Below are 26,131 nucleotides of genomic sequence, written 5' to 3'. Positions count from 1 at the left end.
AGTGAAGTGCGCATTTTTAGGTGCGCGGCGTTTACACCTAATTCTATTGACCACCAACATGGTGAGCGTGGCATCAGCCGCCGAATGTGACGCACGTGCAAGGGGTCAATATGCGACTCTTATACGTATAGTGCAAATTATCAGTAACCCTAATTGTGGTTAGCCAAATATTGTTACGCTTAGCAAGTTTTTGTGATTAAGCAGCTTTTTGAATTTGGGCCCCTGTAGCATGTTCAATCATTTCCATACTCTTTTATTGTGGTATGCAAAATATTGTTATGCTTAGCAATTTTTTTTTATTAAGCAGCTTTAAGAAATTGGGCCCCATACATGTACATGTTCATATCATACATGTAGGCTCCCCTAATACATACTTTCTTTTTAGTACAAAGATGGCTTGTTAGAGTCATTTATATTTATCAGTAAGATGTGAAAAATTCTGAAATATACAAATCATACAAACTGTAACCTCCTCAATCCTTCTTCGTAGTAGCTTGCCAAAATATCTCAATAGCATCATAAGAGTATCTACATACAGTGATATACAACCCACCCCACCCCCCCCCCCCCCATCCCCACTCCTTCCAGCAAAAAACAACTAGTCTTCAAAAGAAGGTTCCAATAATAAAAAATAATGAAATTTTTACACTCAATATAAATCCTTTAGATCCAATGGATAACAAAGTTTACAAGTTATTCATATCAAACCCAAGAACTAAAGGACCACCTTCCATATACGCGGGACATCACATTATTCTCCTTCATCACCGTCTCCAAATTAGTGGCTGCGGCTTGATTGTCGCTTGAGCCTGTATTAAAGCATATAGGCTGCCCTTAGCAACACCCTTAGCAACAGCCTCAGCTGAAGCCGCAAATTCAGAAACCACCTTACCTCAATAATACTGGCTACACAAATAGTCAGGTTACTATGATGCAACAATTACAAATAGCCTCTTACAACTCTGGGTTCCATACGAGGGACGGCTTTTAGTCCACAGCTTTTGTTTATCTAAACAGTTGCTTATGTTCATTTATGATGAATTCAATGCACTGGTTCTGGTAGACCATCGACAACGCCACATTGAAGCTCTCTTTCCTCGGCCACATTAGAGTGGGTCCAAACACGATGGCCAAATTCTGCGCAAGCATCCGATTTTTATCCTTGTTCTGGACGACCCTGCAGGACAAGAAAAAGAACCAACTCAAAACACAAAACTGAAACACACTTTTTTTGATGTGGAGAAAATGTTGCTATTTCAATCCGCTTCACCCTTCCCTTCAACTAGGTCTTGCTTTTTATTCTACTGCCACAGAGTTTATTTCAGAATTCAGGGGAATACTTGAGTTTTGAAAAGAACTGTCCTACTTGTTAACTACTACGAAAGGACTATCCGGTTTTTAACTTTACTGCAGCGCAGTGAGTTCTTTATTGATCTCAACGTTTTGACTAGCTTGCTCTAGTCATCGTCAGGGCCCAATTTCATAGAGCCGCTTAAGCACAAAATATTGCTTAACAGTTGTGAGCCGAATAACATCCACAAATTTTACTCATGACATGGTATTTATTCTGGTAAGCATAATTTTGATATTCTTAGCTATTTTTTCTGCTTAAAAAGTATAGCCAAGCACAAACAAAACTATTCACCAGAAATAGGTTACCAGCTAAACTTTGATTGGTACTCTGCTTAGTTTTGCTGAGGGAAAACTATTAAGCACACTTTTCTGCTTAAGCAGTCCTAAGAAATTTGACCCATGAGACTGAACTTAAATATGACGAACCTGTCGAGATGTCTAAACAAGACTTTCATCGTCTCCACATGAATCCGGGGTAAAGATGAAGTCACCTCCTGGAAAGCTCGTAGTTTGGACTTATGATCAGGTATTTCTATCAAAGAAGAGAAACAACAATGAGCATTGCCATATCTACACTCTGGGGTGGATTTCACAAAGAGTTAGGACAAGTCTTATCTTAAGTTAGGACCAGTTACTCGTCCTAACTTACAATGTAGGACTATCCATGCAATTTGTATATCTCCTAGGACTAGTCCTAACTCTTTGAGAAATCGACCCCTGGTGTTTCTGATCAGCAGAGTGTGGGTTTGAATCCTCAGCCGTGACACTTGTGTCCTTAAGCAAGACACTTAACTATTGCTCCATCCTTCAGATGGGACTTAAAACTGTTGGTCCCGTGTGTTGTGTAACGCATGAGAGTGCACTTATTGAAAAAAGAAGGGGTTTGCCCCGGTGTTCCTGGCTGTGGCTGCTAAATGCGCCGTAGCACATTTTAAACCATTATAAGGTGCTACATAATAGGGTCTCAGAATTCATCACTTCAATAACCTATCTTTCTGAAAGTTTGTATATAATCAGCGCCTTGAGTACCTTGTTGATAGATACGTGCGCTATAATATAAGACTTCAATACTATTATTATCATTATTATTATTATTATTATTAACTTACTCATTGCCATTATGTATTTATCATAACCATCAAATGTAAGCAGTGGTTCTGGTAGTTCTCTAAAGTACAGCTTGAGAGCACCTGCTATAACGTGAATGTCTTCCTTCCATGGTGACGAGTTGAAATCAACCTTTTTCTCTGTAGACACGGACAAAAAATAAAAATGTATGAGCTACATTCAGCTATTTCTGTCGGTAAAAGAAAACTCATCACTTGGCTTTCAAATTTCTTGACTTTCTCAATAATGATAATAATAGTAATAATAATACTAATATAGATATTTATAAAGCGCCTTTAACAAAGACCAAAGCGCTGTACAATAACAAAAACAATACAAAGAAACAAGAAAAAACAAAACAAAGAATTAATGATTATAAAAATTGGGCCAAAAACGTTACTTTAATCTTTCTCAGCTCCCTGGGGAGTATACAACCCCAGACAACCGTAGCAATTCAAAGGCTTTTTCAAACACAATATCAACCTCTACCCTTGCAGATACGCATTCATACTCCTGGGTGGAGAGAAGCAATTATAGTAAAGCATCTTGCTCAAGGACACAAGTGTCCTGACCGGAATGCAAACCCACACTCCGGTGACTAAACAATCAGAACCTGACTTTTATACTCTAAACCACTCAGCCATTTAACAATCATTCCTATATATTTTTCAAACTTAACATCTATAAAATCGGTACAGTACCTGCTGGTAAAACATAGGATTTGAACTGCCTCTACCTACCAGGCAATCTTGGTCGTCTAGTTGGTATGACACTGCTCTAGAATTGCAAAATTCGTGGGTTCGAATGCCACCTAAGTAATATGCCTGTGATTTTTTCACAGAACTCGTGAAAGTTTTGAGTATACAGTGCTAACTGTAGTGGTAAATCCAAAATTAATATTTTGTTTCAATTACTAATCCAGTTTCTTCTCTCTAAGTTGTACATGACGATGACTATAGACATAATATTGACTGGTCACACAGTGGCAGGGATAAGCAGGGTTCTCCACAAGGTTAAATTTTGTTCGGGCGCTAAACCGATCCTGCACCATCGTCAAATTGCGCAAACCATTCCTGCACTCTCCTCAATTTGCACAAATAATTAATGCACTATCGGCAAATTGTGCACACTATTTCTACACTATCGGCAAATTGCACAAACTATTCATACACAATAGATAAGTCGATTGCACAAACCATTCCTGCACGACCGGCAATTGCTCAGCGCCCAGACAAAACCGCGTGTGGAGAACCCTGGGTTAAGAAAGTGAGTGTTACCCGTACCCTGATCCACCATGAAACGTAGCTTCTGAATGAGTGACAGGTTCCCGCTGACTCTATAGATTCCATCCACCTCTAGGCCGCAGCTATCAATCAATGCTATACAATCAGAAACAAAGCGAGGTACTTGTGTACCCTGCTGCTTGCATAGGGCTTGGATATGTCGACCAAACACATTCTCCTCTGTAAAAATCAACAAAACAAAAACATAATTTATAATATATGTTAAATTCGCATCAGGGATAAAGAATATTTATTTTGGTTGTGATTTACCGATGTGAGTAGCACTGTATACTCAGCACTTTCCCCGAGTCCTGTGAAAAAAGAAAACAAAAATCACACGCATAGGCCTACACGTATTACTTGGGTTGGATTCGATCCCACGTCCCTTGCAATTCTAGAGCAGTGTCTTAGCAACTAGACTACCAAGATTGCCCAGGAGCTAGAGGCAGTTCGAATCCTATGTTTTGGCAGCGGGTACCGCAACGATATAAACGAAACAATTCATAATGTATTTTCGTGCAAGTCAACTCCACTTTCTAAAGTTACTATCAATCTACCAGGGCCCAATTTACCACAGAATTCTGCGATTACGTTCACCATTCTTGATATCTTGGTTCTTGATAATTTCATCTCAACGGTCTCTCGGTGAAATTATCAAGAACCAGAATTCGGTGGGTTAAACCACTAGTTTAAAACCTAATCGCCACACATTGATTCCCTTATTAAAGAATATTGCGTTAATGTTTTAAATGCTTTGCATTCTTTTTGCACATGTTTCGGTGTGAAGGCCATAATTGAGTTATCGAACAGGTCATGAATTAGCCTACAAGCCTTGCATGCCTTATGAAACGAGTTAATTAAAAACCAAAAAATTGGCCAGGGGTTCCCCTTTTGGTGGTTAACCCAATGAAACAGTTTTTATGGATAAGATATTGATAAATCATATCTTATTCATATATAAACCGTAAACGATTTACTAAAAGACCAGTTACTAAAAAAGAAAGTTAATTTTAATTTCAAAGAAGATGACAGTCGACAACAAATCATCCCAAAATTTTTAGTTTTTACATTTGGGGACATAGTTCTTAAATAAGGGAATCAATGTTTGGTGAAGAGGTTTTCAACTAGTGGTTTAATCCCAACGAGGCCTGGTTCTTGATAATTTTACCGAGGCAAAGTCGAGGTAAATTATCAAGAACCAGGCCTTGGCGGGTTTAAACCACTACATGTAGTTGAAAACTGATTCAACACACTTTGATTCCCATTCATAAATACCTTTTCGGTCAAAAACATCATCACTTTTTGGTCAAAAAGTAAAATGAATGCAAAAATTATAATTGTTAAATGATTTCTTTCAACACAACACCCCTCCAGCTATGAAATGGTAAAGCCCTCCGCCGCCCTCTGGTAAACAACTCCTTATAAGGGAATGATGTAGGCGTCGCGCGTATCGCGTGATGTGGCACAACCGTTTCAGCCGTTGCTCTCGACCAATAGGAATGAAGAAACTGTCTCATAAGAACAGGTGCAAGGTCGCGTGTCACGCCCATGAATTACCACTTTTTACCGGTCACAAAGGTTTATGCACACCCACGTGCAAACAAAGGTTTATGCACACCCACGTGACGCGCTCTCCACCAATAGGAATAGCGAAACTGTCTGAGGTATTTATAAATTCATCTTATCTCGCTTCAAGCACTCTTTTTTACATCTTTATTTTGGCCAATTCCTTCATAAACATTTTCTAAGATTCATTTCATTCACCATTATTTTTCACTAAACCGGCGATACCATATTAGGCATTGACAACCAATGTTATTAAATGGATTGTGTTAGACTGGTTGCTTGTGAAATTGGGATGTCAGATACATTGTAAACAGCCGTGTAAATTATATGCGATGCAGGTTTGCGCTAGCGTGTGCGATGATGACTCGGTGAGGAATAAATAGATAGATCCGTTGCGCTTTGGTGAACGACATTTGCTCAATCGTCTGGAAATTCGTCAATTGTATTACTTTTTTCATTAGCAGGTTGGGATCCGGGAGATTTTGACTGCTTGCAAGACGTCGGAAGATTGATGTCAAAAACAGGAGTCTTCCGCGAAATCCAGAAGAGTTGGCATCTCTGCCTTTAGCAGGCATGCAACTGCCCGTTAAAAAAAACAAGGAAAGTTTACGAAGGGACAGCGTAAGTGCCGAGCGAGGCAGCCGAAACGCCACGGGACATTAGACCCACAATGGTACCCTAGAAAATGTTGAGGTTTATTATGCTCTAAGGTACACTGTAAGCATGTACTAGGCTTATTTTACATTATTGTAGTTGTACATTGTACAGTGTTGTTGCCTTCATATACAAGGCTTTAAAAAAAAATATATATATATAAAAAAAAGAGTTGCATGTCTGCTTTAGGTATTGACGAGAGAGAAAGGGGTGTAACATACCTTTCATAATGCCCTGTTTCTGTAAAGATTCTATCGGTGGTCTCCTGCTGATAAAACTCTTTAGTTTATTCTTGATCTTATTCTTGTCTGTTTTGGATCTTGCAATCTCAATAAGATTCTCCTGCTCTGTAAATGAAGGAGTTGAAATAGTTCAATAATATTCAATATTCAACAGCGTTATAATCAAGTAATTTTTTTCAAGTCAAGTCAAGCTGAGAGTAATTTTTGCTCAAGTCAAGTCAAGTCACAAGTCACATAATGTCCCACAAAAAAAAGCCCACTGCCCTGATGTTGTAACAGACTTAAAGGCAGTGGACACTATTGGTAATTGTCAAAGACTAGCCTTCACAGTTGGTGCATCTCAACATATGCATAAAATAACTAACCTGTGAAAATTTGAGCTCAATCGGTCGTCGAAGTTGCGAGATAATAATGAAAGAAAAAAACACCCTTGTCACACAAAGTTGTGTGCGTTTAGATGGTTGATTTCGAGACCTCAAGTTCTAAATCTGAGGTCTCAAAATCAAATTCGTGGAAAATTACCTCTTTCTCAAAAACTATGGCACTTCGGAGGGAGCCGTTTCTCACAATGTTTTATACTATCAACCACTCCCCATTACTCGTCACCAAGAAAGGTTTTAGGCTAATAATTATTTTGAGTAATTACCAATAGTGTCCACTGCCTTTAAACACAATAATTGTCTGTGTCTGGACTGTGTTTTTTCCTTTTTCAGCAGGATTTGTTTGTTTGTCCATCCAACGCAGTTTTTATCGCAACGGCAGATTTTTGTTTTATGAAACGCGGAAAACCACGGATCCGCAAAAGAGCTGCATGCCTGTATGATTGATACTCACTTGGTGGTCTTGGTGATGTAGGGCGTAGACTAGGACCATTGTTTGAAGGACTGTAGGCGCCATCTAAGCTGTTCTGTCTCCTCATTGGATGCTGGGCCGCAGCAGGCTAAAGCATAAAACAAAACAAATACATCTTGACATTCAACATCCATTTAATGACTAATCAATTACTTATGGTTGTTCTTTATAACAACGTCTATGGGATTTGTGGCATTGCATGGTGAGGTTATCAATATTTATTTAGACTGCTTATGTTTCACTTAGTTACCTGTTCATGCTTGTTGTGTTGTCATTTATCCTTCGAGACGTCAGGCCATTAACTATTTTTAGCATTAATATTTATTTAGCTTACGGTAACACTATGTGTATATCTGCATGTAATTGCCAGGTAGATTTGTGTTCTTTAGAGAACTGTGTCTTGTTTTATATTCTACTACCGCGGAGTAGATTTTCTGAAATCGGGAGACTTTTCAGTTCTGAAAAGAACTGTCCTTCTTTTTAAGTACTACCTGGGCAGAAGGTAGAAAATCGGTCAGGACTTCTACTTTAGCTTTCATTGTATCTAATATATGCTAAACTTACCTCTGGGATAAAGAATGTTTATTTGTGTTTTTACCCATAAACATCGATGTGGGTTAGCACTGTATACTCAGTACTAACCCGAGTTCAGTGAAAACAATCACATGCATATTACTCGGGTGGGATTCAAACCCACGACCTTTGCAATTCTAGAGCAGGGTCATACCAACTGGACCACCGAGATTGTATCGTTTTCAACTTCACTACCACAGAGTGTGTTCTTAATTGGCTCATTTTCTATCATCCGATCTCTTTTACACAACCCACATATTTTAAAGTGGATTGTTCTCAAATGCTTCACAGGCCTGATACTTGTTGCCCCTTGTCATTGCCCCTTGTTGCCCCTTGTCATTGCCTTGGTTCCCTTAAAATGCTCCAGTAGAAATTTACAATTTCCTCATAGGGTGCCCTTTGCCAAAGAGAAAATGCCTTGGTGCCCTTGCCCTTTCAAAAACGAAGCATACAACCCTGGCTTCATTCTACCGAAAGCTGCTGTAGGCTTCCAACCCAAAGATTTTATTGGCAATAATTTTATGACTGATTACCAAACGTATACCTTCCCTTTAAGGGCCCACAGGAAATAAGCCAAGTTTAATCAGCTTTTGGGGGCCAAGTTTACTTGTTATGTATTCCCTCTGTATGCTTTGTTTAAATGACGAATAAAATAAATAATTAACAGTTTGCGATATGATGGTCTGCAGTACCAGGGTGGATTTCACAAAAAGTTAGGACTAGTCTTATCTCTAGTTAGGACCAGTTACTTGTCCTAACTTAGGACTATACATGCTATTTGTGTTTCTCCTAGGACTAGTCCTAAGTTAGGACTAGTCCTGTAGGACTAGTCCTAACTCTTTGTGAAATCAACCCCAGTGTGTGTATCGTTTTGTTATCATGAATTAAAAGTTGTTGCGTTATCATGAACTAAAAGTTACTAGGAAATAGAGTGTTCACAGATGGCCGCCTCATGCATGAGTTCACAGTAAACAGTGAGCTCGTTCCATGATCATATTTGCTAGTTTGAGGAACCTGAACATAAAATGTATGCGAGATGTTAACATACCATTGAGCGTACTGCATTGTGTAGTACTGTGTACCATAGTTGAGTTTCTTCATCAGAATCACCCTGCAGCCAGTAGTCTTTATCAGCATGTAACTAACAAAAAGATAGGAAAAAAAAAAAGATATATTCACATGGTGTTACCGTAAACCTCTCTTAAATACTTCCATCTAGCAAATTTTCAAATCCTACCTAAAGAAATATCAAAAAGTGGTGCACAATCAACACAATATTATTACTTTTAATTTACAAATCATTCCACAAGTCAACAGATAAATGCAATCCTGCGTTCCACGCGCCTACATTAAAGCTTGTGACAGAACCTTCAGTCACTGCAGAAGGGGGGTCGGTGGAATGGGTTTGTCGTTTGTCAGTGTAGGGGGGGGGGGTGTATTAAACACTAGCCACCGTTGCAATGTTACGGGAGGTGAGTAAATGGACTCGCTTTACCTCAATATAATTCCTTTTAGAGTGTTTTGATTGTTTCTCATTGTTGAAGGTTACTTCTGCTCCCCATAGATCTATCCTCATATCTGCTGTCCCAGCTCGCTGCAAGAAAATAACAACAAATATTATAAACAGTGTTTTATTTATATATGATTTTCTGGACATTTTCGGCAAAACCCCCAACATATTTCACTCACAGGCTTTTGCAATATTGCTATTTTTCTCTTCAGTTGAAACAGTCATTCAATTTCACACACAAATATGTAATTTAAAGCAATATGAAAAATCAGATGTTTAAATGGCTCTGAGACCTTTTGTAGAGTTAGTTTTTGGCAATGACCTGAATTCCTACTCACTGTGAATGAAGATGTACGTATTATAATTTACCTGTTGAAGTTTCAGCCTCATTAGCCGTCAAGTTTTTGAGAACATTGTACAATGCTAAAATCATTCATGAATGTTTTACTTATTTCTCAAAAACTACTGCTCCTCAGCAAGTACTATTTTTAAATACAAGCTCTCCATCATTATCTTCAAGTGATCATCTTTAAGTTTTATGTAAATCTGTGGACATTGTGTTTGGTGTCTTACAAAAAGTACCCTAACCCTTAAATGGCAATCAATCAACTAGCCAGCTGGTCCTTTAGAGATTTAACTGGCATTTGGCCAGCGCACCATTTAAGGGGAATGTTGTATATTTACCAGTTTTTGATCTTTGTAGAATGCCAACGCTGAGCCGTTCATCACAGCGTAGGCAGTCAACCATTTGACCTTCCGCGACGACTCTCCGATGCGTACATATTGCAAGACACCTTCTCTCTCGCTACTGGCCGTCTCAGGGTGTACATCACCTGCATCGATCTCAGAGTGTCTACGGACATTCTTTAAGAAAGTCAAAGCAAGTCAGAGTTACTACTAAGTACATGTATAAATCTATTACAGAACTATAAATTTATTTGTTTTATTTCCTTCACAAATGAAAACAAAGAACACGGAAACTCAAAGCTTGAATACATATTGCACGCATGATCTGTTTGTACAACTATGTTCGACACCCGTATATTCCAACACCCCAACATGGCAAAACCCCTATGTTCCGACACCCATATGTTCAGAGACCCCTATTTTAGGACATCACTATGTTCCAACAACTCTAAGTTCCAACAACTCTATGTTGCAACAACCCTATGTTCTGACACCCTTATGTTCTGACACCCCTATGTTCCGAAACCCCTATGTTCCGACACACAATTATGTTCCGACACCCTATGTTCTAACACCCCTATGTTCCGAAACCCCTATGTTCTTACACACAATTATGTTCCGACACCCTATGTTCCCCCAACCCTATGTTCAGACTACCCTAGGTTTTTCCACTGCATCTTGTAAATGTTTGAAAAAGTTTGTTTGTTCAGATATACATGTACGTTAGATAAGTACAAGTTTCGGTATATCTCCTGCCCTCATTGCCATAAAGACCCCCCCCCCAAAAAAAAATAATAATAATAATAAAAAAAAAGAAAAATAATAATAATAATGATATATAAAAAAAAGGAGAAAAAATAATAATAAATAAATAAATAAATAAAAATGTAACAAGTATAAATAACAATTTATAAACTAAAAATTAAAATTCAAACGATTGTACGAAACAACAACACACAATGTACTTTTGTAGTAAGTCCACACCAGTGTATGAATACACGTACATCTAACTAATCAGTTTTAAATGTAAATGTAAAAAAAATATACATATATTCCCACTCACAAAATAGAACTGAATTACCAAAATGTGCATGCATTTGTTGGAATGTTACTACCGCTACAAATGAAATGAAGAGAGCAACCAAAAGGACAGAAGCAGTTTCTGCTGTGATAGCGACAAACACAAGATATAGAATGTTCAGAAATGGAAAAGCTGATGATTTGGAAATATTAATGGTTATAGTTAAAAGTGGTATGTAAGTTTAAAACATAGTAGAAGAGATTTATAGCAGCCTGCTAGGTGTTGGATCAATAAAAAAACAAATAAGATCAAAACAATTAATAAAAGGCATTGATTATTAAGGTTTCTGTGACATTACCTTTTTATTTAACAAACTCTTTAATCATAGTTTTCCTTTCTTAAAACCGGGATAAGGAAGTACAAATTGTACATCTCGTTTCAAATGTTTTCATACCAACAAAGGCCATGTCCGAATTGGCAGTTGCAGCTACGGCTACGGCTTAAATGTCACATGAATATGACCTTGTATTGAAGTACAGGATGTCCATATAGCAACAGCCAAAGCCATTACCACACAGACATGTAGTCCCTACAATTCATAGAAGACATGGTTTAGTTTGTTTTAAAATTAATTTGTAGGTTACACATTTGTATTTTGTTATTACGTAGGGCCTATTATTTGTAAAGCGCATTGAGAGTTCTCCCAGAACTGAAATGCGCTCTGAACATCTTATTATTACTATATTATCATTTTAACCCTTACATACATTGACACATATATATATAAGCACTTTGCCCCAAGTTCTGTGACAAGAATCCACAGACAAATCATTCGAAAGGGATTCAAACCCACAACCTTTGCATTGCTAGAGCTATTTCCAAACCAGTGTTAGCAGTCGGTAAGTACTACAATGGTTTAATAGCGTACAGTTTCACAAAGCACCAAGAATAATCTTTAAAGATGAGTATTTGGGATTTGAGGCAATGACGACGACAACAACATCGGTCAGTCTTAAAAGCAAACAGATACACAAATATGAAAGAACTTACAAATCATTTTTCTACAACAGGGAGATATTTAGAATTACTTCCATCCACTTCTGGGGAAAAGTTTCTACAATCAGGAATATTTTCAAATTTGTTTTCAGGGAACTTTCTGCAGAATCAGGGAGACTTGGCAGCTCTACATGTGATGTTGTACTTGTCTTTGTTTGCCCCAACTACACACAGGGAAAGGGTACTGGTCTTCATGCTCTAAGTCTCCCTTTTTCCAAATTTAAGACCTTTGTCCTCTTGGACAAACAAGGAATAAGAGAGAATGATACTGCCACAATTGTGTATTTGAAGAAGGAAAAACATCAGAGATTCCAGCATGCCCTGGCTGATATTCAGTTTGTTTGTTTGTTTGTTTGTTTGTTTGTTTGTTTGTTTGTTTGTTGGGCTGTTTGCTTCTCTGTTTGTTTAGATCATCTTCCCTTCAAGGAACTTGGCAAACTCTCACAAGGGGATACCAATACAAAGCTGGTAACAGCCAATCTCAGTCATAGCTTTTGCAGAACCACCCCAACTCATTTAGAAGATATAGTCATTACATGGTGTACTGTCACCACAAACCTCACCGTATCGTATTTCCACCATGCAAAGTTTCAAATCCTACTTGATTATTGTCCCTATCAAACAACATCACTTCAAATGGTTAAAGACAGTCATTACAAGTTTTCAAATGCCACACATAAATGTAATGCATAATCCTCCACCAATTACATAGAACAACACCAACTACATGTTACAAGTTCATGACCCACCACCAATGACAATAGATGATTCATGCAAGGAGTGAAATCGCTACACTTCAGCTGTCAGCTTGTAGTTGATGTGAAAGGGGTGATGACTGGGAATTACAAAGCATGGCCAAAGTTACCCAGTTACCTGGATGGCACCTTGCTAGACACAAATGCAGCATGATCAACAGTTACCAGGCCTGGAATAACATGAAGGGCGCCATAGAGGCAATGGTCTCTGATGCCCATGGTTTGGCCTTGGTGCCCCATAAAAAGTTTCCTCTAGACTTTAGTTTAAGTTTTTCCGATGGAAGTGCCCTTTGCAAAATGAAAATGAACTTGCCCTCTCAAAGATAAAATTCCAGGCCTAGAATCGACAGCTACCAGGCCTGGAATAACATGCCTCTGTTGCCTCGGTGCCCCCTCAAACTTTTCCTCGAGACTTTAATATTTCTTAAATTTTCTTAAATGGAAGTGCCCTTTGCAAAATGAAAATTTACTTGCCCTCTCAAAGATGAAATTCCATGGCCTCTGTCTTGGTGCCCCCTCAAAAGTTTCCTTCACCCTTTAAGATTTCCCAAATGAAAGTGCCCTTTGCAAAACGAAAATGGACTTGCCCTCTCAAAGATGAAATTCCAGGCCTGAGTTACCCTTAATTCTGTTTTTCTACAGGGTGTAAAAAAATGAAGCATCTGGGGATTAAAAAAATGTACACAAGGAACTTGTTCCTTGGTACAATGATCTTGCCAAATCATCCACCCACCATCAAAAAACGACTTTCGGATGGAAGGAAGACCGACTGTGTTTTGGAGGATCGCTCAGCGGCTTTCAGCGTTCTTCTCCTGTGCACCTCACTGCTTTCTGCCTCAGATAGTCGCCGGCGGATGGAAGGAGGATCCTAAAGAAATGTTGCAGCACTTAACGTTATTGACAAGGATGCTTCAAGCACAAAATAAAACGACAAGCATGCTCATTCAATACAAGCTAATTGCTACCAAATGCTGATTAGTGTTTCAAAAGTAAACAACTATCATCATACAATAACAACAAAAAAGAACTAAAGAGATGAATAATTTATGGAGTTAGGGCAAGCGCAATTATAACTAAAAGGCTGTTGTTATCAACTGACCATTGGAATACTGATTTCAAGATCCACTCCTCTGCACAGTAATATTTGGGAGTCAAATCCTGTAAACTAAACAATCATTTTAAGAGCTCACAACACATGGAGCTGGTTGATCTTATACATTAGACTCACTAACATTCAAACAATATTACAGTTGTACATGTAAATCAGACTGGAGCTCAAGACATGTTATGCACTGTTTGGCCCTCCTACTGTATGATTTTGAATGATAGATACACTATGCTTGCCTGCAATAAGTGGTAGTACAGTAAGTGGTGAATGCGACGCAGTGCGAGTGCATAAATTGTAGTTTTGCCAACAGTTGGCCTACTACACTGCTAAAAATGGTATTCTTGAAATAAGAAAAACATCTCATTTTGAAAAAATATTTCTGTGTCACTCCCTAGACAAAGTTTCTAGGGAGTGACACAAGAAATATATTCTCAAAATAAGATGTTTTTCTTGTTCCAAGAATACAATTTTTAGCAGTGTATGTACGCAAATAATGCAGTCGAACAATTCTGAATGGTTCCGAGAAAATGAGAAGCAGAGTTGGAGGGTTAACATTGTTGAATCTGCCCCATTCATCTCTGATGTGTTGGGAAAGTGTTTTATACCTCAGTTTGATTGCATCGATACATAACATGTATCTCTCATCACTAACCCCTGAAAGGGGAGAATTGGAAATCAATGCTGATTGGCTTGCTAAATGCAACTGCTCTGCGCGCTTGTGGGGCACTTGTTCGGAAGCCAAGTCTGCGCAGGTCAAAATGCATTTTTACGCAATACATTTCAAATGAATCATGTTTTAAAATACTCACCCCAAATTGCACATAATCACAAGATCACAAATTGATCGTGTTTATCGACATGTTAGTCTAGTGCCAACATAATAAAGGCATGACATGATTGATGTTCCAATATGCAGCAATAATTAACATCGCCAAATAAAGCACATGCTCGTTATGATTTCATCTTTAAAAATTAATGATTCTAATAAATATGTCCATGCTACTTTAGCAACTGAGTATGCACTGGTAAATGCCCTATTGCAGGCCTTGAATTAACCAAAGGCACCCACAGCAATTGCTGTGCAAGTGCGGCTTTGCGAAGTTTCAATACAAATTTACAGTTTCCCCTTAAGCCCTGTTCGCTCTGGACTTAAATTGGGTAAACTAACTGAGCCAGTGGTAACTTACCCATTTCAAGTCCAGTGCGAACAGCCCGGGTAAGTTTCCTCACAGGTTACTTAACCACGCCGCCTTGGTAGTTTAACCAAACCAAAGGTGCCCAGGAAGATTGACCAGGTCGGTTTAAATGAGCCAGAAAATCCAGTGACCTTTCACCGACCTACATGTAATGTTGATCGCAGGCTTAAAACTGGCATCTTTTGTAAATGGTTTATTGTCTCCATAATTCTACCTTTGTCAATTAAATCCAAGTGCAGACGGTGGGAAGATTTACCCATCAGAATTTTACCCGGCTTCATGGTAAAGTTACCTAAAATGTTTATCCAGTGCTAACACAGCTATAGAAATGCCCCTTACCAGAGGCATTTTCTAAAATGTCCATGCTCTATTTATAAATAAGCAATAGAGTATGCACCGGCGGTAAAATGCACACCCTTGCAGGCCTCGGAAATAACCCACAGCACCCAAAGCATTTGCCCAAGTGCCCTGTGCTTTTGCTGTGGTGCCTTTTGCAAAGTTCCAAAACAAATTTACCTCATACAGAAGTGCCCCTTAACAAAGGACATTACTAAAATGTTCATGCTCCATTAGCAAAAAGAGTATGCACCTGTAAAATGCACGCCCTTGTAGGCCTCGGAAATAACCCACGGCACCCACATCAGGGCCCAATTTCATGGCTCTGCTTACCGCCGAATTCTGTGCTTACGCACACGATTCCCTCCTTACTTGCAAGCGCCAAATTTTTGCGCTAGCCTTGTAAGCGTAGAATGCCTAGTAACGTGGAGTACGCACGCGCAGAAGCCAAATTCGCCGCTAACCCGTGGAATAGGCTTGCTGTAAGCACAAAATTCCCTGCTTCCGTTAGCGCCGATTCTGTGCTTACGGTATGCAGAGCCATGAAATTGGGCCCAGTTGCTGTGGTGCCCTGTGATTTTGCTGGTGTGAAAGTTCCAATACAAATTTACATTTTCCTTATATAAGTGCCCCTAACCACAGGAAAATTTCTGTGCCTCTTCAAGAACGAAATTCAAGACCCAACGGTGTTTCAACATGCAGGCTAACTAAAAGTAATTTATATAAATTTATTTATTTAGTTATTGCTTTAAGATCACACACCAATTTTCATCAAAAATGGAAGGGAAAAGTTACAAAATTTTGTTGACCATGTCCAATCAAATTTTAAACACTTCATGTTTACATGTCGGCCTACTTCAAATGTAATCTCAACCATTAGGAATATCGACAGCTTCAAAAACTTGCTTACAATCCATTTATTTTGACAGGGTTCTTAGAAGTTTTGTGTAGATTATTAATGGTACAATGTGTTTGGTCTTTAATCTTTTTTAAGGGTTTAAATAAACAACCTTTTAACCTGTTGTTTAAAATCCGCTTTCCAACATTTTCTAACATTTTCTTGCTATATAGAAACAAATAAATTATTATCATCATCAATTTCTTTTAAAAGAGGAGAAAATTTCCCGTCATCGTCCATGACTTTGCCCAGACTTCGCCCAGACTTAATAAGATACCAGAGTTAGTAGATTGTACTGTCAATGATACAATCGAAATAGAGAATATATTATCGAAGATGAACTTTGCAGCAATTTGTCAACTACTTCAGAAAGATTGTGGAGAGGAAAAAAAGAAGAAGATAGTTTTAATTAGCATTGACTTACAGTGGGTAGATTCCAACCCGTTTCTTCACGATCACCGCTGTAGTAATAGGTCTTGCCTTGATCATTCTGCGATTTATACCACTGGAAGAAAAATCAAGACTTTTACATCAAAGAAAATATGGTTCGGTTTGGTTTCTGTTAGTGTCGTAAAATAATAATAGTGGCTTCTTATAGCGTTCATATCCGTCACTCAGTGACGCTCAAGGCGCTTTAACAAACATACAGGAATAGTATTTTCCTACAAGTCACAATATGTACATTGTGACTATGTTTGAGATATGAGACCTGGGGTCGATTTCACAAAGAGTTAGGACTAGTCCTAACTTAGGACTAGTCCTAAGAGATATAAAAAATGTACAGCTAGTCCTAAGTTAGGACGGGTAACTCGTCCTAACTCGAGATAAGACTAGTCTTAACTCTTTGTGAAATCCACCCCTACTCCTTTTGTAGCACCGTGTAATTACTTACAATGTGCAGCCTATCACACTAGGAACACCGGGGCAAAGCCCTTCTCTTTTCGATAAGTGCCCTTGGTTCTTTTACGCGCGTTACAAAACACACAGGACCAACGGCTTTACGTCCCATCCAAAGGAAAAAACATCATGGTTAAGTGTCGTGCTTACAGGTGTCACGACTGGAGTTCGAACCCACACTCTGCTGAACACACAGGACCAACGGCTTTACGTCCCATTCAAAGGAAAAAACATCATGGTTAAGTGAGGTGCTTACAGGTGTCACGACTGGAGTTCGAACCCACACTCTGCTGATCAGAAACAACAGAGTTTGAATTCTGTGCTCTTAACCACTAGGCCATGAAACCCTGTATGAAATTACACCATTTTTTTTTTCAGGGTCATTATCAAAGTACTATGACTCTGCCTTTAAAGCCATTGGACCCTTTCGGTACAGAAAAAAAGAAAAAAGTTCACAGATTTACAAATAACTTACAGGGTTTACAGAAGGTAGTGGTGAAATACTTCTCTTGAAATATTATTCCATGAAATGCTTCACTTTTTGAGAAAACAGTAAAACAATATCAATTCTCGTTAACGAGAATTACGGATTTATTTTAAACACATGTCATGACACGGCGAAACGCGCGGATACAAGGGTGGGTTTTCCCGTTATTTTCTCCCGACTCCGATGACCGATTAAGCCCAAATTTTCACAGGTTTGTTATTTGATATAGAAGTTGTGATACACGAAGTGTGGGCCTTGGAAAATACTGTTTACCGAAAGTGTATAATGGCTTTAAATATGAAAGATCAATAAATCCTCCACTGAACCAATCTTGTACATCCGTATTGCTTTTTGCAAACACAACAAAGAATTATTTGTTGTGAAAGCTCTTGCTTTACCCAAAACAGTCTATTGTACACATCTAACGAGCTAAGATAAGTGTTAGGTATACATCGTCTTGTCCACCCTCACGCCCCAATATAATAGACTCAAATAATATTGTCATTTCAAACAAAGTTCAAGCTTGGTATTAAGAGGAAACAAAGTTTCCAAAGTGGTTGCAGTCCTTAACATTCATTATAATACAATGTAGCCTTTGTAACTGCCAGCATATGGAAAGGACTTAATTATTATTTGTAAGACTTTTTAAATTCTGAGACCCGTTTATGTAGCAACTTTTAAGAGCACAAGGTACTGCGGCGCAATCTTCAGCCAACCATGCCATTTACATCGGGGTTAAACCACTTCTCTTAGCAATAAGTGTTTATTATTGTCCAAATCTGACATTTTTCATCCCTGCTATTAACCTTTTCTTTGAATTGTGAGTTGATGAAGACACCATTGCCATTGGCCGTCCTCTCCTCCCGCCATCCTGGAGGTAAACCCTGTTTTGACGTTTCAGTACCTGCATTCTGTATCAAAATATCAACGTAATAAAAAAAAACGTATTAAGTCAAAGACTGAAATTATTGTCAAAAAATTGCTTATTGCAAAAAGTAGGAAATAGCTTGGAGTTTCAACCAAGTCTTTCTCTAGGGTCAAAACGTTAATGGTCTGAAGTTTAGATCCTAGCAGAGTCTCTCTCTCGAGAAAGACTCTGCTAGGATCGAAACGTCAGGCCTAACACTTCTTAACATACCATCGGTCCTTTTGGTTGGTTGGTCAGCAGTTTGTAATCAGCTATATCTATTTTCTAAATTACATACAAATTATCATAATCATGAATTTTGTTTAATTTTAAAACTTTAATTTAAAAAAATTCAAAGTTATAAATAATGCTAAAACCCTTTCAATTCAAGGTGTAAGCTACACTTAACTGCTTTGGGCTGTCGACCCCAAATTAACTGTCACCAGGGGCATGTTGCCAACTACATGTTATACTCCTAGTGCTGAAACAGGGTTACCCCCTTCAACATGTTCAAAGACTGTTAGGATTTTTGCATGGGTATCATCCACTAGGAGCCTGGCTGATAAAGCAGAATGCACTACCTTCCCAACTTTTTTATGAAGCAAGTGTGGTTAAAGGCAGTGGACACCATTGGTAATTACTCAAAATAATTATTGGCATAAAACATTTCTTGGTGACGAGTAATGGGGAGGGGAGAGGTTGATGGTATAAAACGTTGTGAGAAACTGCTCCCTCTGAAGTGTCATAATTTTCGAGAACGAAGTAATTTTTAACGAATTTAATTTCGGGACCTCACATTTAGAACTTGAGGTCTCGAAATCAACCATCTAAACGCACACAACTTTGTGTGACAAGGGTTATTTTTCTTTCATTATTATCTCGCAACTTCGATGACCGATTGAGCTCAAATTTTCACAGGTTTGTTATTTTATCCATATGTTGAGAAATACCAACTGTGAAGGCTAGTCTTTGACAGTTACCCATAGTGTCCACTGCCTTTATGGGTCTTGCTCGAGGGCACAAGGGTCAAGACCAGGATTCGAACCAACACTCTGCTATTGATAACACAACAGCTTGGGTCTGGTGAACTAGACTACTCAGCAGCAACGTGCCACAAGCATGACAAAAGAGGGAATTTGTACACTCATGTTTCATGTGCTCTTTGACTGATACAAAAAAGAAAACACACAAAAACTTATACATTACACGTGCATTAATATCATGTGAATCCATTTCCTGGTACTGTACATCATGTTGCATTTAAACTGCATCAATTGTTGTACCATACAGTGTGTACACATATGAAGCCATTCACTCAGAATATAAATCGGGGATAATAAACATTTTCACCCTGTTTGTTTATAATAATAATTTTCAACAAAGCAAACACCCAAAATTTTCCTCTGTTGTGATAATCATTGTTATATGATTCACGGGAACTACCCTGGCTTTTTCCAAACTGCGGAGCAATGGAAATTTGACCTTCTTTCCAACCATATTCATTTCATAACAAACGCTTTTATAGCCCAAGGTGCCTATAAAAAGGCACCGTGTCCCTTAAGTTTACGAAAAGAAAAAAAAACAATGAGCACAAAGCTGAAAGCAAAGTCTGTTTAATCTACCTTTGGTTTTGAAAACCCTACTCTGCAATCTGGGGTGTACCTCGTGACGATTTTACCTTCATTTTCCAATAAATTTGATTTTATACGTACACATTTGTATGTAGTTTTTATATAATAATAAAAAATAAAATAAACTTTGTTTTAATTTTTCGGGGGGGGGGGGGGGTGGGGGGGGTTAAAAAAAAACAGAAAGTTAAAGGTAGTGGACACTATTGGTACAAATGTAATTACTCAAAATAAAACCTTACTTGGTATCGAGGAATGGGGAGCTGTTGATGGTATAAAACATTGTGAGAAACTGCTCCCTCTGAAGTAACATAGTTTTTGAGAAAGAAGTAATTTTCCACGAATTTGATTTTGAGACCTCAGATTTAGATTTTGAGTTCTCGAAATCAAGCATAGGAAAGCACACAACTTCGTGTGACAAGGGTGTTTTTTCTTTCATTATTATCTTGCAACTACGACGGCCAATTGAGCTCAAATTTTCGCAGGTTTGTTATTTTATGCATATTTTGAGTACACCAAGTGAGAAGACTGGCCTTTGACAATTACCAAAAGTGTCCAGTGTCTCTAAAATGTTTGTGTTTTTTGTTTATTTGTGTCGGCAATTGTTTTTTTAATTATTCAAATACATGTATCAAAAAAGCCACTGTAAGTATATCAGGTACAACTTGGGAAAGTATCAAGTTCTTTTGAGTACAACTTTCCAGGAAAAGAGAGTTATTTATTGTCAGCAATTTGTGGTGTGATAATGACAATTGTTACATTTTTCAGGGAATATAAGTCTGGATTGCATTTACAGCAGGAAAAACAAAGTATATATATAATATATGCATAAAAGGAAACATTTTACAAGTTTCATTTTGTACATCATACGTATGTTTTGGTGCACCTTTGTGGATTTGTGCATTTTATAAGTTGTCATTATTATTACTATACCTAGGGAAATAACAACAAGCTATAAACATACATGTGAAAGTTTCATCTGAAATACCTGCTGAGAATCTGCAAAAAAAACTGTCATGATTAATTATTTTCACAAGAACATGAAATTCATGCCACATTTAGCAAAATGACAGCAGGTACTAACTGTATCTCTGGCCGCAGTTCTCGTGAACGGACACCAACCCTCAAAAATCTGAGCACCAATTCATGCTTGAATAGTTTAACAGATTCAAATGTTGTTAAATATCAACAAGCCCTTTCACTTTCAGATGAAATGTTTCCACAACACGTTTACAACCCTATAAGAAGTACGTGTCATGTAATTTCTTTTCAGAGTCATAACCAAAGTATGACCCTACCTTTGACATGTTTAAAGACACAATGTTTTAAAAGAGTGTGTGTGTAAAATGTATATTACCAGGTCACTACTCAAAGCGTCCTATAAGAAACTTACTAAAGACTGTTTCACGCTGTCACTGACCATCTTGGTCATGTGCTCCCTGCTTCCACAACAGTAATGAATGCTAACATTCATTGTGCAAACATGGCACCAGACTATTATTTCGTCGAGCCTTAGGCCGTGTCCGAAACGACGACTTCGGCTACAGCTACGTCTAGGTCAGCGCGTCTACCAGTGTTGAAGAATAGCAGATGCGCGCGATCTAGCCGTAGCTGTAGCCGAAGTCGCCGTTTCGGACACGGCCTCAGTTTGGTTTAACAATAGGTTGAAAAGGAGTAAAATCAAGATGGCCACACCGTGATCAAGGTCTATTAATGTCTGACATGTCTGATTGTCTACAACCTTGCCATTGTACAGAGCATCTAGAAAACAGAAGGAAAAGGATATCCTTTTTTTTCTTCTTTTCTGACTGACCATGCTGACCAGACAAAGTTCTTCCAAAACTTCAATGGGAGACTTGTGGACGGTCCTTTTTTCACATTTTTCGCCAGTAGTGCACATGCTCAAAACTACGCGTGCAATACTGAATACTGCGTGCAACACTCAGGGTCAGTCTCGTAATTCTTATCAATTTGGTTCAATTGCCCAAATCTGTTAAGTGTAGCCATCACCTTGATATGACCTAAAAGTATAAGTACAATTTCAATGCAAAATTGAAAGGAAACCTCAAAATGTGGACCAGTGAGAATACTAGTGGACTAGTACATGACAAGCTATGTACATGTAACTGGTCCCCCTATTCTCCACAAGACGATCCGAGCATACGTGTACTGATCGAAACTTCGAGTTGAAACCAACGATTCTTTTCAGAATCACCCCAACTCATTTAGAGATCATTGGGGTGTTACCGCAAACCTTTCCATATCGTATTTCCACCATGCAAAGTTTCAAACTCTACTTACTTGTAGTAAACATCAATGTTAAGGGAAAACCCTGATAGAGTTTTTGCTACATGTAGCCATTGTCTTGCTACGGTATTTTACAACAGTAGATTATGTTTCATTGAATATAAGAATCGATAGGCCTACACCTGCTTTTTTGTATGCGTGTGTGTATTAAAGGGTTTGAACCTAACAACAATGAATGGAAGTGGACTATGAAAGTAGTGTAAGGAAACTGAAAGTTTCAAACATAATAAAAAAATAATAAAAATATTCTTTCATACATTGTACAGTATGAAACTACAGTGTACAAAATGTACACACAATTGCTCATAGACTAAACAATTACATTCGCCATTTGCACAAACGCCATCTTTAAAAAATAATGCAACGCATCTAGGGAAACAAGGTACCGGTTCACTTAAAGGAATGTTACAGAATTGGTAAGAAACAAAAATCGTGAAGATCACAGATTTACATAAAACTTACACGGTCTAATGATGATGGTAGTTGAAGACATCCCTTGAAATATTTCTGTCTGAAATGTTATATTTAATGAGAAATAAATAATCTAACTTCGCGTTTGGAGTTTATCCCTCAGTGAACGTTTTATTCATTTTTATTTTGGCATCAATGCAATGCAAAATTTGTAAACAGTTTTTCACTATTCTCTCGTATCCCAGATGGCCGATCGATCTCAAACTTCTACAGGTTTGTCGTTTATGTGTATGGTGGATACATAATGTTCCTTTAAAAAATAATCAAGCTGCTATTGGAAGCCATTCTGTATATAGTTTACAAGTAACCATAAGTTAAAGTCACCTGGAAGTGGTATTTTTTCAAAATAAAGCTTTTGTCACTAATATATGTGTTTTGATGAGTGGAATGTGAATAAACAGTTAACTAAGGTTTTAAAAAATCAGTTCTTATGTTATTTACAAATTTAAGAGTAGACCCCGACCCGAGAGGGCGCTGTTCGTGACGTCAATCAAGGCAGACTTTGCATGTAAAGTACATGTACATGTACGGACCAAGTCGTGAGTTTGTACGTTTTTTTTCCGGCAATGCCGACCAGGTGTATTGCTGCTGAATGCAGAAAAACACTTTTTGAAGCGTACCAACTCACGACTTGGACGTACATGTACTTTGCAGATGAACCTTAGTGACTTGCAGGCTTGACATTTCTTGTTTGAAAAGGCAAGGCTGGTTTCAATTTTCAATTGGAAATTTCTTAAAAAGTCTGCAGGAAATTTGTTGAAGGGGCAAGATGGCCAAATTAGACGACAACAGAAGCAATGGATGGACTCCCATAGACAGTCCTATCAAACCACTTATTGGTACCACGTACTACATGTAACAATGGTTGCCACCAAGATTCTAACATGATTCATTTGAACAATGTGCTACATGTACATGTGACATTAGTATACTCACAATGTGCACAAAACAGTGTACACATGTTTGGTTGTAAGAGACACAATTCATAAAAGTGATAAAATTCCCAATAGACAACACATAATGAACACAACAGCATTGTTTAAAGGAACAAGTTGCCTTGGATCGGACAAGTTGGTCTATAAAAAGCGTCTGTAACCATTTTTTATAAAATGCATAATTGGTTGGAAAGATGTTTTAAAAGTGGAGTACAATGATCCACATAAACTTGCCTCGAAATTGCGTGGTTTTCCTTTTACTTTGCGAACTTACACGGTCGGCCATTTATGGGACTCCCATAAATGGCCGACCGTGTTAGTTGACAAGGTAGAAGGAAAACCGTGCCATTTTGAGGCATGTTTGTGTGGATCATTGTATTCTACTTTTACAACATCTTTCTACCCATGCATTTTATAACAAACAATTACAAACGCTTTTCAAAGAACAACTCGACTGATCCAAGGCAACGTGTTCCTTCATTAAAGGGAAGGTACACGTTTGGTAATTACTCAAACCAAATATTAACTTGAAAACTGACTTGGTAACGAGCATTAGAGAGCTGTTGATAATATAAAACATTGTGGGAAACGACTCCCTCTCAAGTAATGTGTTTTTTTGGAGAAATTTAGGTAATTTCTCACTAAACTAATAAAAGACTTCTAGCTAGAAGTCTTTTATTCTTATGTGAAAGCACACAGTTTCATCCAACAAGGGTGTTTTTTCTTTAATAATTTTCTCACAACTTTGAGACCAATTGAGCCCAAATTTTCACAGGCTTGTTATTTTATGGTTATGATGGGATACACCAAGTGAGAAGGCTGGTCTTTGACAATAACCAAACGTGTACCTTCCCTGTAACCAAACATACTAAACAAAAATTAACCCGATCTTAACTTCTATTACGGAACTCTCAAACACCCTGCGTATAAATGTAGCGGACTGTTGGCCATAAAATGATCAGGTTAACAAATTATAATTTAAGGTATCACTATTACCACAAGGGAAACTGAAAAAAAAAATGACAAGAGCTGGGGATAAACCACCGACCTCTGGTTTAACGTGCCGGCGCTCTACCAACTGAGCTACGTACTTTACCCGGTACACTTGATCTATTTTGTCAATATTTTTTTGTTTACAGGGGTGCCAGTTACAAAGTTACATAGAAAAGTAAAAAAAAAACGTTCTTACCAACATGATAAATTATCAATCCACACAGCACAACAGACAATGACAGTATGTAAGAATACCAACTACACGTACATGTACACTGTAGAACAAAACAAGTGTCCACTCAACAAGGAAATACATTCATACTATCTCTGATGGCCAATATTCGCAAAGTGATTTGGATAAACCATTCAACAGTAACACTACAATTTATGTATCAGTTTACAAGAAGGAAGTGATTTAAATTGTCTCGAAGCAACATGAGTTAGTATGACCGCAGAGACCTGTGGTGATCCCTGACACTGACAGCAGAAGCATCAATCATGGCACCCTATTGACCAACACGATGGTCACAGGTGGTCACTCACATGAATTAATAATTTGACAAAAACTCATCACCCCATCCACCCAGAAGCTGTTTTGCTTTCAGGGAAAAAAATAAAGGGTGTTCATTGAATCAAAATTTGTACTTGAAATTGAAATGTGTGAATCGAATCATAATGGAATCACCTAAACACATTTGACACTGCTGGGTTGTACTCAAAAGGGACATGGAACAAATTTACACAGTATCATTGCTGATGTTACAATTTACTTTTGACCATGTTCCCTCCACTCCCCCCCCCCCCCCCCTCCCCAGACCACACCAGGTAGAAACTAGGTGCCCCCCCCCCCCAACAACAAAATATCAAAATAAAGGGATTTTTTGAAAATCCTAGTAAATCATGGCAGATTAAAGACCCTGGACACTATTGGTAATTGTCAAAGACCGGTCTCCTCACTTGGTGTATCTCAACATACATTGTATATGGACAAAATAACAAACCTGTGAAAATTATAGCTCAATCGGTCGTCGAAGTTGCGAGATAATAATGAAAGAAAAAACACCCTTGACACACAAAGTTGTGTACGTTCAGATGCTTGATTTCGAGACCTCAAGTTCTGAATCTGAGGTCTCGAATTCAAATTCGTGGAAAATTACTTCTTTCTCGAAAACTACTCCACTTCAGAGGGAGCTATTTTCCACAATGTTTTATACTATCAACCTCTCCCCATTACTCTTAATCAAGTAAGGTTTTATGCTAATAATAAATATTTTGAGTAATTACCAATAGTGTCCACTGCCTTTAAAGG

At 38.1% G+C, this 26,131-nt stretch overlaps 1 protein-coding gene across 4 annotated transcripts in view; it reads right to left on the bottom strand.

Annotated features, from left to right (window-relative positions):
• Positions 1 to 581: 581 nt before the first annotated feature.
• The window catches only part of LOC139949082 (rho GTPase-activating protein 15-like), a 36,199-nt gene continuing 10,649 nt past the window's right edge, over positions 582 to 26,131 (bottom strand). For 2 of the 4 annotated variants that reach the window (XM_071947485.1, XM_071947486.1), the window contains exons 5-16: positions 18,388 to 18,492; positions 16,622 to 16,702; positions 13,393 to 13,527; positions 9,825 to 10,004; positions 9,126 to 9,224; positions 8,679 to 8,771; positions 7,040 to 7,145; positions 6,185 to 6,310; positions 3,744 to 3,923; positions 2,463 to 2,600; positions 1,780 to 1,885; positions 582 to 1,177 (exon numbers count right to left, since the gene is read on the bottom strand). In XM_071947485.1, the coding sequence (XP_071803586.1) occupies positions 1,006 to 1,177; positions 1,780 to 1,885; positions 2,463 to 2,600; positions 3,744 to 3,923; positions 6,185 to 6,310; positions 7,040 to 7,145; positions 8,679 to 8,771; positions 9,126 to 9,224; positions 9,825 to 10,004; positions 13,393 to 13,527; positions 16,622 to 16,702; positions 18,388 to 18,492 (1,521 nt within the window). In that variant the 3' untranslated portion in view covers positions 582 to 1,005. Of the gene's footprint in view, positions 1,178 to 1,779; positions 1,886 to 2,462; positions 2,601 to 3,743; positions 3,924 to 6,184; positions 6,311 to 7,039; positions 7,146 to 8,678; positions 8,772 to 9,125; positions 9,225 to 9,824; positions 10,005 to 13,392; positions 13,528 to 13,758; positions 13,825 to 16,621; positions 16,703 to 18,387; positions 18,493 to 26,131 lie in introns of all 4 variants that reach the window. The other 2 variants (XM_071947487.1, XM_071947488.1) reach the window with 2 other exon arrangements.

This window comes from Asterias amurensis, chromosome 16, assembly GCF_032118995.1.
Source record: "Asterias amurensis chromosome 16, ASM3211899v1".
In the NCBI taxonomy this organism is placed as follows: Eukaryota; Metazoa; Echinodermata; class Asteroidea; order Forcipulatida; family Asteriidae; genus Asterias; species Asterias amurensis.
This window is presented reverse-complemented; position numbering and strand designations above follow the sequence as displayed.